Source organism: Aethalodelphis obliquidens, unplaced genomic scaffold, assembly GCF_003676395.1.
Source record: "Aethalodelphis obliquidens isolate GAN/ISIS:26980383/991018 unplaced genomic scaffold, ASM367639v1 scaffold120, whole genome shotgun sequence".
Lineage (NCBI taxonomy): Eukaryota > Metazoa > Chordata > Mammalia > Artiodactyla > Delphinidae > Aethalodelphis > Aethalodelphis obliquidens.
This window is the reverse complement of record NW_020838064.1, coordinates 1,650,075-1,666,657: the sequence shown is the minus strand read 5'-3', so window position 1 is coordinate 1,666,657 and position 16,583 is coordinate 1,650,075. Positions and strand designations below refer to the sequence as shown.

General features: G+C 42.6%; 1 protein-coding gene across 7 annotated transcripts in view; it reads right to left on the bottom strand.

Annotated features, from left to right (window-relative positions):
• Positions 1-16,583, bottom strand: part of IQCK (IQ motif containing K) — a 126,804-nt gene that overhangs the window by 64,719 nt on the left and 45,502 nt on the right. For all 7 annotated transcript variants that reach the window (XM_027098104.1, XM_027098106.1, XM_027098102.1 and 4 more), the window contains one exon: positions 3,096-3,180. In XM_027098104.1, coding sequence (XP_026953905.1) covers positions 3,096-3,180 — 85 coding nt within the window. The remainder of the gene's footprint in view (positions 1-3,095; positions 3,181-16,583) is intronic.

The following is a 16,583-nucleotide window of genomic DNA, read 5'->3' as shown; positions in this document are numbered from 1 at the left end:
TGTCACGGAGCAACTGGGCCCGTGAGCCACAACTACTGAGCCTGCGTGTCTGGAGCCTGTGCTCCGCAACAAGAGAGGCCGCAATAGTGAGAGGCCCACGTACCGCCATGAAGAGTGGCCCCCGCTTGCCACAACTAGAGAAAGCCCTCGCACAGAAACAAAGACCCAACACAGCAAAAATAAATTAATTAATAAACTCCTACCCCCAACATCTTCTAAAAAGTAAATAAATAAATAAAAAATTAAAACACCTGGGTTCTAGTCCTAGCTCTGCCACTTACTATCTCAACTTTAAAAAAAAAAAAAAAAGGCTTTCCCTGAAAGCCATCAGAGAGTTTGGGTCTTTTGAGGATTAGCTGCCCACTCCCCTTGCTGGCACCCTGCAATAAACACTGTATTTCCCTTCACTACAACCCAGTGCCAGTAGATTAGCTCTGCTGTGCATCTGGTGAGCAGACCTGAGTTTGGTTCAGTAACACTGTCCCTCTAAAATCAGGAACAAGACAAAGATGCCCACTCTCACCGCTTTTATTCAACTTAGTATTAGAAGTCCTAGCCTGAGCAACTAGGCAAGAAAAAGAAATAAAAGACATCCAAATTGGAAAGGAAGAAGTAAAACTGTCACTATATGTGGATGACATAATTTTAAATATAGAAAACCCTAAAGACTCCACCAAAAAACTATTAAAAATAATAAATGAATACAGTAAAGTTACAGGGTACAAAATCAAAATACAAAAATCTACTTCATTTCTGTATGCTAAAAATGAACAAGCAGGAGGAGAAATTAAGAAAGCAATCCCATTTACAATTGCTACAAAAAGAATAAAATACCTAGGAATAAATTTAACCAAGGGGTAAAAAACCTGTACAGTAGGGCTTCCCTGGTGGCACAGTGATTGAGAGTCCGCCTGCTGATGCAGGGGACACGGGTTCGTGCCCCAGTCTGGGAGGATTCCACGTGCCGCGGAGCGGCTGGGCCTGTGAGCCATGGCCGCTGGGCCTGCGCATCTGGAGCCTGTGCTCCGCAATGGGAGAGGCCACAACAGTGAGAGGCCCGCGTACTGCAAAAAAACAAAACAAAACAAAACAAAACAAAAACCTGTACAATAAAAACTCTAAGATATTGTTGAAAGAAACTGAAGAATACACAAATAAATTGACAGATATTTCATGCTCATGGATTGGAAGGATTAACACCGTTAAAATGTCCATATTACCTAATGCAATCTACAGATTCAGTGCGATCCCTATCAAAATCCCAAGGACATTTTTCACAGAAATAGAATTAAAAGTTCTAAAATTTATATGGAACCACAAAATACCCCAAATAGCCAAAGCAATTCTGAGAAAAAAAAGAACAAAGCTGGAAGTATCACCCTTCCTGATTTCAAGCTATTATATATTACAAAGCTATAGTAATCAAAACAGCATGGTGTTGGCAGAAAAACAGATACACAGATCAATGGAACATAACTGAGAGCCCAGAAATAAAGCCACACATATACGAACAATTAATTTACGACAAAGGAGCAAAGAACATACAATGGAGAAAGGATAGTCTCTTCAATAAATGTTGTTGGGAAAACTAACAGCCACATGCAAAAAAATGAAAGTAGTTCGGTATCCACCATATACAAAAATCAATTCAAAATGGACTAAAGACTTCAATGAATCTAAGACCTGAAACCATAAAACTCCTAGGAAAAAACATAGGAAGTATGCCCTTTGACATTGGTTTTAGCAATATATTTCTGGATATGTCTCCTCAGGCAAGGGAGACAAAGAAAAAATAAACAAATGAGATTACATCAAACTAAAAAGGTTTTGCACAGCAAAGGAAACCATCAACAAAACAAAAAGACAACCTACTGAATGAGAGATGGTATTGGCAAATCATATATCTGATAAGGGATTAATATGGAAAATATATAAAGAACTTATACAACTCAACAACAACAACAAAAAAAACCCTATCAAAAATGGACAGAGGAGCTGAATAGACATTTTTCCAAAGAAGACATATATATGGCCAACAGGCACATGAAAAGATGTTCAACATCCTCATTATAATGGCTATTATCAAAAAGTCAAGAAATAACAAGTGTTGGTGAGGGTGTGGAGAAAAGGGAACCCTCATGTACTGTTGGTGGGAATGTAAACTGGTGCAGCCACTATGGAAAATATCGTGGAGATCCCTCAAAAAAATAAGAACAGGACTATCATATGATCCAGCTATTCCACTTCTGGGTATTTATCCAAAGAATATGAAAACACTAATTTGAAAAGATATATACACCCCTATGTTCACCACAGCATTATTCACAATAGCCAAGATAGTGAAACAACATAAGTGCCCATCAACGGATGAATGGATAAAGAAGATGTAACACACACACACACACACACACACACACACACACACACACACAAATGGAATATTACTCAGGCACACAAAAAAAGAAATCTTGCCATTTGCAACAGCATGGTTGGACCTTTAGGGTATTATGCTAAGTAAAATAAGTCAGATGGAGAAAGACAAATACTGTATGATTTCACTCATATGTGGAATATAAAAAACAAACAAACAAAAAGACAAAATAAATGAACAAACCAAACCAAACAGAAACAAACATGTAGATACAGAGAACTGAAAAGTGGTTACCAGAGGGGAAGGGGCTGGAGCGAGGGTAAAATGGGTAAAGGGGATTGACTGTAGGGTGATGGGTGGAAACTAAATTTCTATTGGTGAGCATGCTGTAGTGTATAGAGAGACTGAAATATAATGAAACCCATAAAATGGTATAAACAAAATTTATCTCAATAAAAAGTAAACTTTAAAAAAGGTTGGAGGAAAAAAAAAAGGAAAAAAAAAAAAAAAGGTTGGAGGGTACTTTTAATAATAACTGCATAAGCTTTGGTGGAAATTCTAAATCATTCTTTAAGACCTGTTTTACAGAGAATCTTATTTCTGAGGTCTGGATGTTTGCTATACTATCCTATGTTCCAAATTCATCTAAAGGTTGTCCCCTGGGTCTTCCACAGCACAAAAATTCCCCATCAGACCAAATGCCGTAATTGCACATGACTCTTACCAGATAGGCTCTCCAGAAGGACTGAATGCAGAGCGCTGCTTCCGATTCTGTCAGCAGGAGGGAGAGTGGGATCGCCGGCCGTGGGCTGAAAAGCAATAAAATGGTCATAAGCCCATGAGAATCCATCCTTCAGCATCAGCAGAGCCTTTGACAACGTAATGGCCTCTCTGATTAAGTGCCTCATCTATTCCCATTCTTAGAAAGCAACAATGTCATTTTTTATAGAAAAGTTTAGGCTTGAGTTAGCATTTCTTTGTTTTAAAATCTGGGATGGATTTTTTGTTTTTAACCAGCATAATCTTAAATCACTGTTAGCCTGCCCTGCTTTGAAGGGCTCAGGTTAGAAAGCTGCGTGTTGGTTCTGAAGGTGCAACATACATGTTACTGATATAAGCCTATGTGGACATAAAGCAAGAGACAAAGCAGAAGTCACATTTATATACTGCATTATGACTGAGATATAATAAAGGACTCTTTTTCCAACTTTCTATTGAAGGGGAATTAAGTAGTCCATTTCTTTTCTGAAATACTACAATTTATCTCTGATCAGTGTACATTCCAGTTTAATGTGGTTTAAATTCAAGAACATTTTAAAGTTAAGTTCTTCTACTACATCTTACTAAGCAATAAAATATCTCAAGAGCAGTGTCTGCTCTTGAGGGATTCTTAGATTATGGTGGGATGTCTGATCATCGATACCACATTCAAAAATCATGGCTAAATGCTCTTTTTTTGTTGTTTATTTCCTAAAAGCTGTTTAGAGATACTAACTGCTGACCAGATTTTACAAGTCTGACTTAATTCTGGTTCCTTATGTTTCCCCAAAGCACAGCTACCTCTGAAAAACCAAAAGTCAAGACTTTGCAGATATAGTGCAAAGGAATAAACCTCTGAACGAATGTGGGTCACATAGAGACTGCTCTCAGGGCAGGATCCCCAGAAACGACTTTCCAAGTGAGGGATCCCCAAGAGTCTTGGCCTCCAGACTCTCCCTGATGACAGCCATCATTTGAGTTTACAGTAACTCTTATTTTACAGAGAGAGGTTGACTAACCTGTCCAGGGTCACACGGCTTATAAGTGGCCTAGTCAGGATCTGGGCCCAGATCCACCCAATCCCCAAGCCCAGGCGTCCCTCACATTGCTGTGCTGACACCAGACCTCGGCTGGGCCACCACTTGCAGATGCCCAGCCTGACAGACTCCAGAGCTAACTGGCAACAATGCACAATTCTCCAGCATCTGGGGTTTTATTTCCTTCTAAACTCAGACTTAAAAACAACAACAAGAACAACAAAAAAACCCACCCTTGATACAGTATATTTGTGTGAATGAATGAATGCTCTTTTGGATTATTCCAAAATCAAAGAAATCAAAGCCGGGAAGAACCTAAGGGGTTATCAAGACAATTTCTAGCGAGTGCAGTGTTGCCGGGTTCTGGGTCTCCAGCTGGGCGGGTCCTTTCTAAGAGAACAAGAAACGGAGATTCTACTTCTTTGGAGAGATAATTACAACCTCCAAATGATAGCATTGTTAGAAACCTTTCCCTAATGTTCTGCTTTTATTTTTATTTGCTTTTTTTGTTTGTTCTGTTTTTGTTTTCACTTCTTTTTGCCTAAAATCTAGTTTTCTGGGCTGTAATAGAGCATTTGTATTTTTCTGGAGGTACACTGCCTCCCTGCTTTCCACATTAAATGTCTCTCCTCATACACCGTCCTTATTCTGTAAATCTTGGTTGCGTGACACCAACAAATCACATCCCTGAAGTAATTCTCCTTCACTAGTTAAAAAGCAATGGCTTCTAGAGAGACCTTGGTGTTTCTAAGGAGACCTTAGTGTGCTGGCAGTGAATTCATGAGAATAATGCTATCGTGCAACAATACCAGCTGATATGTACTAAGAGCTTCCCCGGCTCCCCTCCCACCAGCCTTGCTCCTTGTGCTGTAGCCAGAGGCGCCCTTTTCATCTCCACCAATGTGGCCTCCCACCTCAGGGCCTTTGCAGAGGTGCTTTCCTCCACCTCCAGTATCCTCTTACTCCCGGCCAGGTCACTGCATACAGTGTGCAAGCTGTTCTCTCCTCAAGGGCTCCCAGCAAATGGGCCAGAGGGCACTGAAACCCCAGCACATGCTCTGCCACCTCTGCCCTAGGGCAGGGGCACCTTTGACTAATTTGCTCAAGGGCACCTTGGGGCTGAGACCTCCTTCTCCCAGTTCACTATATTTTTTTTGAATTTTAGAATTTTATTTATTTTTTTTATACAGCTGGTTCTTATTAGTTATCCATTTTATACATACTAGTGTATACGTGTCAATCCCAATCTCCCAATTCATCCCACCCCCTCACCCCCCGTCATTTTCCCCCCTTGGTGTCCATACGTTTGTTCTCTGCATCTGTGTCTCTATTTCTGCCCTGCAAATCAGTTCATCTGTACCATTTTTCTAGGTTCCACATATACGCGTTAATATACGATATTTGTTTTTCTCTTTCTGACTTACTTCACTCTGTATGACAGTCTCTACGTCCATCTACGTCTCTACAAATGACCCAATTTCATTCCTTTTTATGGTAATATTCCATTGTATATATGTACCACATCTTCTTTATCCATTCGTCTGTCGATGGGCATTTAGGTTGCTTCCATGACCTGGCTATTGTAAACAGTGTTGCAATGAACATTGGGGTGCATGTATCTTTTTGAATTATGGTTTTCTCTGGGTATATGCCCAGGAGTGGGATTGCTGGGTCATATGGTAATTCTATTTTTAGTTTTTTAAGGAACCTCCATACTGTTCTCCATAGTAGCTGTATCAATTTACATTCCCACCAACAGTTCACTCTTATTATTTCTTCTGATCTCCACTCAAACGTTATGGAATGATGTCCTTTGATTAGATCAGGGCCATTGGCGCTCTGTGAAATTTTCCCTCCTAGTCCTTGGCCCAATTTGGAGATATAAATCTGTGTGATTATCTAAAGAACACCCAAATCCTCAACTAGACTGAAAGCTCCATGAGGGCAGAGACTGGGCCTGTGTTTGCTCCTCTTGGCATTTCCAGCACTTGGGACAACGTCTGGCACATAGCAGACACTCAGTAAATCTTTGTGGGATGAGCCTCTGCCCAGCTCAGTATGCTAAGCTCTTTCCACACAGTGTTTCATTAAATCCTCATGACATTAATAATGAGCTGCTGTTGTCCTTCTTTTAGAGTGAAGAAACTGAGGCATAGAGGGGTGAAGCGGGTCGTTCAAGGTCACTGACTATTTCCTGCTAAGAATGCAAACTGCCCAGGAAACACAGGGAGTGGACCACGGAGAAGAGGAGGGCAACTCACAAGGTCACTCATATGGAATTCACGGTCTAGCAGCTGCCCAAGTGTTCAATAGAGGAAAACACAGCCATTTGCCTAGAAGATAAAAATGAGGGGGGAAAAGCCGTAGTCATAGAAAACGCCGTCTTGATTAATCCTTACAGTAATAACTTGGCAGGTATTCATTTGCCTGAAGTTCCACAGGGAAATCCGATGTCAGGACAGCAGAACGAAGTGCAGTTTGTCACTTGTATCTGAGGGGAGATTTGATGGCGCCTTTCTGTTCAGCTACAATTTTCCTGTTTTAAGTACGTTTTTCTGTACCGATGTCATGAAATCCTCAAAGTATCAGTGCTCCCATTTTGGAATAGCAGTAGGAAAGGAGAATGGCAAATCTGGGGACACAACAGGCTAGGCGAGCCCAACAAAGGGCTTCCAGCAGTAATGAAACCCTGAACCGCTTTGCATCACAATGACATCTCCAAAAAGCGAAATGAGATTTCTAATAGGCCTTTAAGCAGTAATATGAGGCCACCTTTAGTGACATCCTTGCTTTCATGGCTAAATAATGGGGCGCTGTCTAGTTCCCAAAGCAAGAATAAGTATGAGAAAGCCAGTGTAAATCAGGCCAAATAAAAAGGACTTGATCTTCGGAGAGCAGTTCCTAGGAATTATCAATCATTTCAGCAGGTCAACTTGAGAGGATAGAAGCTATGCCAGGCCCTTTTTATTTTTTTGCGGTACGCGGGTCTCTCACTGTTGTGGCCTCTCCCATTGCAGAGCACAGGCTCCGGACGTGCAGGCCCAGCGGCCATGGGTCACAGGCCCAGCCGCTCCGCGGCACGTGGGATCCTCCCGGACCGGGGCACAAACCCGTGTACCCTGCATTGGCAGGCGGACTCTCAACCACTGCACCACCAGGGAAGCCCTAGGCCCTTTTCTCTCTTTTGGAATCCGTGCAACTGGCTTCAGGTCAAATAAAAATTGAGATTGAGTAGAGGTGACTGCTCATCACGGGGGAACTGGGGAGGGGAGGGGAAACAAAAGCGCCAATCACAGGAGAAGGCAGCTGAGGCTCCTTGGGGCTTAAATTGGAGGTCCCCAGAGCAAATAGGTTTGAGCATTCCAACGGACAAAACAGTACTGCTGAGTGTTTCCAAGAAGAATTGTCCTGTTGGTAGTGCTCGTTTGTCATGTCCTCCTTCTTTTTCTCAAACATGAATTAAATCTATTTGAATCACAACAATTGCTGCCATAATTCTGAGAAGGAACAGTTTATTCTTCTGACTGTATACACGTGTATGTATAAATGCGCACACACACACAGGCAATTCTTCCCCCATTTTTGGATGCTCAGTAAAAGATTTCAAGACCTAAAGAAGCTACAGCATACTTGCAAAATACATAAGAGAAGCTGAGAAGTTAGTCTTTATTAACTTCTCCATCCAGTTCTAAGACAAAAGTTACCATCTGAAATGACATTTACGAAGAATAAAGCAGAAAAGGGAAAGGCTTGCTTAATATTGAAAACTGAATCTTGAAATCCAATTGTTTTCCAATTTTCATTAGGTAAAAGATTACGTTGTTTTCTTGTACCATGAAAGCACAACCCAGATGCAAAGCCATTTACAAAATGACACAGGCCCTCAATCAACCATCATTCATAAAGCCCTTCACCAATTCATGAGGCCAGTACTTGATAACCTCTACTCAGCGTATTCAGCAAAAGAGATTACGCAGTCCCTGCCCTCAGCCTTAACTGGTTTCCCAAACATTCTGTGTTGGAGGCATCACAGTCTTGAGTAATGAACTTCAAATATTTGGAAGCAGTAGGATAGAGGTTATCTGGAATGGGACTTCCAGACTAGCCATTAGGACGGAATCTCCCAGGATTCTTTCAATTCCAGCCTTCCATTACGCAAGGAATAGCTCCGAAAACCAGTAAGGAAGAGTCAGCTGCATTAATCTCTAACAGCCTAAAGCACGTTTTAAAAAATCATAGTTACCAGAATGTGATCTCGCTTCACCCCCTCAGCAACTCCACTCTGGGAGACCAACAAGCAGTTAGTTATTACCCTGACATCAGGCTGAATCACTCTCCTATATAAACAAGTCCTGTTTTATCAGCCCCATCACTGGAAGCTGCATATGCGTCCGGTTAACAGTGTTGCCTAAACAACAAGCTGCAAGACCTCGTGCTCACCCTTGGACTGCTGGTATAACCACCTTAAAAACCAGGGCTGTGCTACCTGCTGCTGTTTGATAGATATGCCCAGATTGCTCTGTTATTTAGTCTCTTTGTGACTGAGTACATGTTTTCTCTAATGTGGCTTAAGGAGACCTGCCCCCTCCCCACTGTCTTTCTTCCCTCTCCAGGGGTGTATGGGAAGAGCATGCCACCTTCCTAACCCCTTCCAAACCTCTCACAGGGGATCTTAACTTCTTTTGTGCCATAATCCCTTTTCACTTTGGCAATTTGGATTCCTTCTCTGAATAATATTTTTTTTTAATATAAAAGTAAGTACATAAGGGACTTCCCTGGTGGTGCAGTGGTTAAGAATCCACCTGCCAACGCAAGGGACACGGGTTTGAGCCCTGGTCCGGGAAGATCCCACATGCCGCGGAGAAACTAAGCCCATGCGCCACAACTACTGAGCCTGTGCTCTAGAGCCCACGAGCCACAACTACTGAGCTTGTGCACCACAACTACGGAGCCCGTGCACTGGAGCCCGTGCTCCACAACAAGAGAAGCCACGGCAATGAGAAGCCCACGCACCGCAATGAAGAGTAGCCCCTGCTCGCCCCAACCAGAGAAAGCCCGCGCACAGCAACCAAGACCCAAGGCAGCCAAAATTAAATAAATAAATTTATTTTTTTTAAAAAAAGTACATAAGATTTCAAAGTAAACCAATTATATTGAAATACAGTTTATCAAAATATTTTTTAAAACTGTTGGTGATAAAGTAATATATGTCCTTCTAAATCATACAGTAAATAAGAAGAGCTAATGGCAGTTCAATTAACTACTATAATTTGAAAGAAGAGACAAGTGTAAATGATATTTCAAGATCACTGCAACAACTATAACGGGATGTAAAAACATCTGATGGTTGCTATCAGTAACAAAGGTACAGTTACTGTGGGTACTACTGAGGTTTGTTTCCCACATTCATAATTAAAAGAGAGGCCAAATTTCAGTTACAGACTAGTGAAAATAAAGAAGTAATTTCCCTGCCTTCCAAGGTCAGGGACCCCTGAATCATAGACAGTTGTGGCTAGAGCTGGGGAATGGGGGAAGATGAATTTTGCATCCAGGATGAGACTGAAGACTAAGGATTTAAAATAAACAAGATGAATCTAAACAGTGAAATCAGACTATCTAAAAACAGTGACCAGGAAGTTATGGAATTTGGTCAAAAAGTTATTAAAGGGCTACTTCTCAGATGGAAGAGAGATTCAGTGTAATATAGTGATGCAGTTACTGGAGAAGATAAAGGAAAAAGGTTTTCATATGTTTATTCCCAGTAAGTTGTGATTCTTCAGTATACCCATTAAATTTTAAAACCTAATTCTAATTTTCCCCAATCCCCATTCAGGCACTTGCTCGGGCCTGAAATCTCCAAGTCAGCCTTGCCTTAGCTCTCTGTCACCCCACATCCAGCATCAAGACAGATCCCAAATCCAACCTCTTCTCACCTTCTCCACTGCAAGCCCCCATCATCTCCTGCCTGCAGTCGCCTGCTCACTGGCCTCTCTGCTTGCACTATTAGCGCTGACTTCAGCCAACTCCCCTCCAGCTGCCAGAGTGATCTTTCTAAAAGATAAATTGGATTACCTCGCTCTTCTGCTCAAAACCCTCCAACAGTTTACTATCACACTCAAAAGGAAAAAGAAAAATCCAAACTCTTTATCATGGCATCCAAGGCCCCACCCAAGGTGGGAGCAGCCTCACCAGCCTCTCTGGCTTCCTTTCCTGCCACCCTCTCACCCTCTCTCATCTCTTCTTGCCTCACTGGCCAAGTCTGTTGCTGTCTCAGGGCCTTCGGAGTAGCTGTTCCCTCTGCCTGGGACACTCTTGTTTCCGATCTTCATAGGGTTGGCTCCCTCTGCGTGTCATTCAACCCTCTGTGCAAATGTGAGCCTTCCCCGGCTTCTCTGTCTAAAACGCTAGCACCTCTCACCCTAGGCCTGGGACTCTCAATCCACTTTACTCTGCTTTATTTTTCTTCAAAGCACTTGAGTCTTCTTTACATCATACAATATGTTTCTTTGTTAATTTGGTTATTGTCTGTCTTTACAATGTAAATTCCACAGGGGCCAAGACTTTCTCTCTTTTGTTCTCTACTCTATGGTACCTAGAAACGTGCCTGGAAAAAAGTAGGCACTCAATAAATATTTTTGAATGAATAAATATTATTATAGATAAGGAAATAGAGGACTTTCCTTAATGTCAGAATTTATCAGTGGCAGAGCTGAGGTTAAATGAAGATATTCTGTCTTTCTCTTGCTTGGTGATTCTGCTACCCATGTTTCATCTTGCCAAAGCAGTGGTTACTATTCTCTTAAGATTAAGGATAAAATAATAGCCATCGGGCTTCCCTGGTAGCGCAGCGGTTGAGAGTCCGCCTGCCAATGCAGGGGACACGGGTTCGTGCCCCGGTCCGGGAAGATCCCACATGCCGCGGAGCGGCTGGGCCCGTGAGCCGTGGCCACAGAGCCTGTGCGTCCGGAGCCTGTGCTCCTCAACGGGAAAGGCCACAACAGTGAGAGGACCGCGTACCGCAAAAAATAAAAATAAAAAAAGAATAATAGCCATCATTCTTTGAATACCTACTTTGAGCCCTCTGCAGTGAATATCTTTCATTTTTATCTGCCTATCATACCCTCCCCCTTTTTGTGGTATCAACCCTCAGATTTTGCTTTGACAGCTCCCCCTCCCTGTATCAGGGGGAATGTGGGTCACAGTGCCTTCTCCTCTCCTGGCCAAGGTGTGCCTCAGAAACCCAAGCTTAGCCAAGCAGATGCCCCTTCCCTGGAAGAGGAATCTTGAGTGGACTGGCAAAGACTAGAGGGGGTCTGTGCTCCCTGGGTCCCTATACCTGCTTCTAAGGCCAGATCCTTACCTTTTCCTTTATGTCTGTGAGTTATCTTTTTACTTCCAATATATACCATTTTTCTTAAGCAGCCTTTAAATTTCTGTTGCTTGCAACAAAAAACTCTGATACCATCTTTAACTGTCACAGCAAGCCTATGATGTAGGTTTTATCACCATCCCCATGGTACAGAAGAGAGGAGCAAGGTTCAGGGATGTGAAGGGATTAGTTCCAGGTTACCCAACGTTATACAGTATGTTGGCTGCATAATGGACCAATGCCCAGACACTGTGAATGTATATATATATATATTCCCTTATACGGCAAAAGAGGCTTTGTAGATGTGATTAAATGAATGGTCTTGAGATTATCCTGCATTATCACAGGTGGGCCCAATGATATAATCACAAGGGTCCTTATGAGAGGGAGGCAGAGGGTCACAAGCCCTCCAGGATGGAGGTAGCCTCCAGATACCAGATAAGGCAAGAAACAAATATTCCCCTAAAGTCTCCAAAAGGAACCAGCCTTGTCAACACTCAGACTTGAGCCCTGTGAAACTGATTTTGGACTTCTAGCCTCCAGAACTATAAGAGAATAGATCTGTGTTGTTTTAAGCCACCATGGTTGTGGTAATTTGTTAAACAGCACAGGAAACTAGTACTCCAACTAATAAATGGCAGAGCTAAGACTGGAGCCCAGATGTGTCTGCCATGCTGCCTGACACAGGCTCCCCGAGCTCGTTCCCAAAGAGCCACCTAAAAACAACAGGAAGAAGGGGAGGAAGCAGTACCGTGTGCCCCCGAGAAAGGGCCACCCACACAAAACCTCCAGCAGAAGGAGGCACTCAGAGGATTTATGCACCCCAGCGTGTCCTGGATTCAGGAAACAGGTCTCTTTCCTTCCTGTCTAAAGATGAAAGTTAACATAAAGAGCAAAGACGATTTATTACCCTCACGAGACTCCGGCCTTTCGAATTACTGAGACAGAAATCTTCTATAAGACAAAATGGATTGAAAGGATATTTCTCCTTGCAACAGGGCATGACAGCAAATTTTCTGGCAGGCTACCATCCAACTCTGTTCTTTAGTGCAGGACGCATGCCATTTCCTGTGCCGTTTTGAAGGCACAAGCGTTTTGGGTCCCACTGTCAAGCTCAGTGCAGAAAATCTGACCACTGGCACTTGTCCTCAAACGGCACAGTGACACTTCTATTCTCACCTCAGGTTTTGGTCATAAGATACCTTTCACTGACCTGAAAGTATCGTGGATTTTTCTTTTCTCTTCTTTTATCTAATGGTAGAACTTAGCTGAAAAGACATTTTGCCCAAAACAACCTTTTCTTTTCTCTTCTAAAACACAATCTTTGTTTCATTGAAGGTCTCAGTTTTAATGATGTCTTTCATGAGACTTCTCCCCTGGGACACGGGACCAGATAGGCAGCAGTGCACTTTTGTTCCTTGTGTTTATTCAGTGATTTATTTTTGCAAACAAATTGGATGAATACTTTTTGGTCAAAATGAAAAGCTAAATGTTTCCTGTCCTGAATATGATAGCAAATAATTTCACTGTTTCTGATTGGCTGGTTAAGTCAGGACTATACACAACAAAAGAGGACAGTGCTGGATTCATAAACAGGAGTAAGGCCAACAGGAGATATGAGTAATCCACTGCTGCGGAAAGGTGGGGAAGAAGACCCCCTCCTTAAGCTCTGATTAGAACACGTGCAGATTATATTATTGCTCTAAACTATCACTCCTTTACCTATAAGAGAATCATGCGTCCCTGCTCTTTGTTATTCGCATGTGGTTTCTGCCTGTGGGTGGTGTCAACTTCCCCCGTAGTACCAATATTGACCTTGGCCATGGGCCTTGTATTGAGCAATGAAGTGTGAGCAGAAGTACTGTTTGCATGGGTTGGCTATTGCTCGTCTCTCTCTGCTGTGAGACTGAGGAATGGTGATGCTCCTCCCTCCTGGGTCCCAGAATGAGAAGAGACATGGAGCAGAGCCAGAGGTGACACACAGCCAACATTAAACAGGGTGAAGTATAAATCTTTGTTGTTATAAGGCATTGAGATTTAAGAGTTGTTTGTTACTGCAGCAAAACCTAGGGAAAGCTGACTAACACAGGATACTGGAGGGCAGTGGGTAAGTATCATGTAGGAAAACATCAGGGCTCTTTCATTGGCAGGTATCATCCACCTAACTCAAACTGGTGTAAGCAAAAAAAGAAAAAATGTATTTATTGAAAAAGAAAAAAAGGTATTTATTGGTTCACTTAACTAATAGGGGTAGAACTGGCTAACATGCCTAACATGGTGAGATAGAGAGATTCAAAACAATGCCATAGGGACTCAGGCTCTGGCCACCTCTCAGTTCTGCTGTTATCCCAGGCACAATCTCTTTAGAGGATTGCCCTCAGCAGCTCAAGGCTTATAACCTCAAAATTCTAAGCCTAGAGGAAAAGACAGAAAAGTTTTCCTGGTTACTTCTTGAAAAATCTTGGGGTTATCTTGGATTTAACCAATTTGGGAGCAAGCACGGTGGTAGGGGGATTCACTGCTCTGATTGTCCAGGCCTGGGTCACATACTCAGCCCAGAGCCAGAGGTGGAATCAGCTCACTTTCTGCTTGAACGGGAAATGGGAGAGGGGTGATCCTTCCAAAAACATAGGGTGTACTGTAACCAGAAGAAGGGGGAAATCAGTGCAGGGCTGGAAAAAACATAAATGTCTAATACAGAAAGCAAGAAAATGGAATAAAAGGAAATAGAATAAATACCCTTTCATTTTGCAATTGTTTTTAATTTTTAAAGTAACTCTATAGATAATATGAAAGCTACAAAATAATATAGAGGAGAAAATAAAAGCCATGTTCCTGCCATTTGGAGTGAAACATCCTTTTGAAAGACCTTAGAGCTAGAGTTATTTAATTCTATGATGATCCTTGATTTAAAACCTTTCCTTTTCACTGTGTAGTTTATTTAACAAATATGTATATTTTTTATATGATAAATCTTAATTATTTTTATAAACCTAATGGAATTTTTAAGGGTTATCCATGTTTATATAAAATAGCTGCATAAAAATACATTTCTTAAAAAAAGAGTCATGGAAAAGAAATGGGTAGCTGAGAAGGGATGGGCAGAGTGAAGAGTATGTGAAATTATGGGGACCTGTGGGAGAAGGACCCATCATTTATGTGATAAGCAATCGGCAGCTGCCCATGGCAAATGATCGCAACCTACCAGCTGTGATCTGATAATATGATGACATCGAGCATCAAAGACAGCTGGACCTGGTAGAACTTGTTTTACTAAGAACATTAAAATAAACCTAAACTCTTATTTTGGATGACTCCCCAGGCTGGTAGATAAGATTATTTGAGGCAATAAATGCTAGTACGCATAATATACAAAGGAGTGGCATCTGACACAGGAGCTGACTCTAAAATGAGCACATAAGATGAAACTCACATTTAGCCAAAATTTCCCCTTGACACACCTTAAATTACCCATATAAAGACACAGCATCTTTCAACGGTCTCTGGTAGCCAGTTTTTCTCCCAGTCTTAGTACAGATCACTCTAAGTACCCGGTGATAGGCGAGGCAGAAGAGTGAAGTAATTCATTATGCTCTTACCAGCTCGGACCCTGGAGCCAGGCTGCCTGGTTCAAATCCTGCGCCTGCTGTTTACTAGCTTGTGACCTTGGGCAAAAAACTTACACCTCTGTGCCTCAGCTCTTTCTCTGAGATACGGCTATGGCCGGCACAGCTATAACCCACAGACTATCCAGTGTTCCCTCACATATCTCAGCCTCCCTTGCGGTTGTTTTGGGGCCAGGCTCTGTGAGAAGAGGTTAAGGTTAAGAACTAAGGTGCCGGACTTCCCTGGTGGCGCAGTGGTTGAGAGTCCGCCTGCCGATGCAGGGGACGCGGGTTCGTGCCCCGGTCCGGGAAGATCCCACATGCCGCGGAGCGGCTGGGCCCGTGAGCCATGGCTGCTGAGCCTGCGCGTCCGGAGCCTGTGCTCCGCAACGGGAGAGGCCACAGCAGTGAGAGGCCCACATACCGCAAAAAAAAAAAAAAAAAAAGAAAAAAAAAAAGACATGTTCCAAATAGCTATAATTTATAAGAAGGCTGTCCAACCTGTATCAGTCTTTGTATAAGAAATCAGCTGTTATTGAGTATTTTGCTGTTGTTTGTAACTGCAGCCTAGTCTAGGCTAGCTTGATTAACACAATGGGGAAATAATAGTTCCTACTTTGTAGGGTTGTTATGGGAGTTAAATTAGGTAATATTTATAAATTGTTCAGAACAGTACCTGAGTAAACACTATATAAATGCTTGGTTGGCAGGTAGGTAGTTAGGTAGGTCATGCAGGTAGACAAAGACAGACAGACAGAAGGAAACAGTTCCCTTATGGGCCGCTCATGTTGTGACTGTCACATAAAACTGAAGACAATTAAGGAAAGGGCTGAGTCATGTGACCCATTTTATGCTTCACCTCCAGTGTACAATTCAGGGGGAATTGCCTGCATTAAAAAAAATTTTATTTCTCTCTCTCTCTTTCTCCTTCCCCCAAGAGCACAACATTGAACTAGCATAAATAAGTCCATATACACAGCAATCCAACTATATACAAAATCTGTCTGTTGGGCTTCCCTGGTGGTGCAGTAGTTAATAATCCGCCTGCCAATGCAGGGGACATGGCTTCAAGCCCTGGTCCAGGAAGATCACACGTGCCGCGGAGCAACGAAGCCTGTGCGCCACAACTACTGAGCCTGCGCTCTAGAGCCACGAGCCACAACTACTGAGCCCGTGTGCTACAACTACTGAAGACCGCGCCCCTAGAGCCTGTGCTCCGCAACAAGAGAAGCCACCACAATGAAAAGCCCACGCACCACAACGAAGAGTAGCCCCTGCTCGCCGCAACTAGAGAAAGCCCGCGTGCAGCAATGAAGACCCAACGCAGCCAAAAATAAATAAATAAAATAAATTTTTAAAAACCCAAAACTTTCTGTTCGTGAAGACAAGGACCATGTTTGTGTCATGGTTCCATGGCACGTAGTAGGCATCCAGTAAATGGC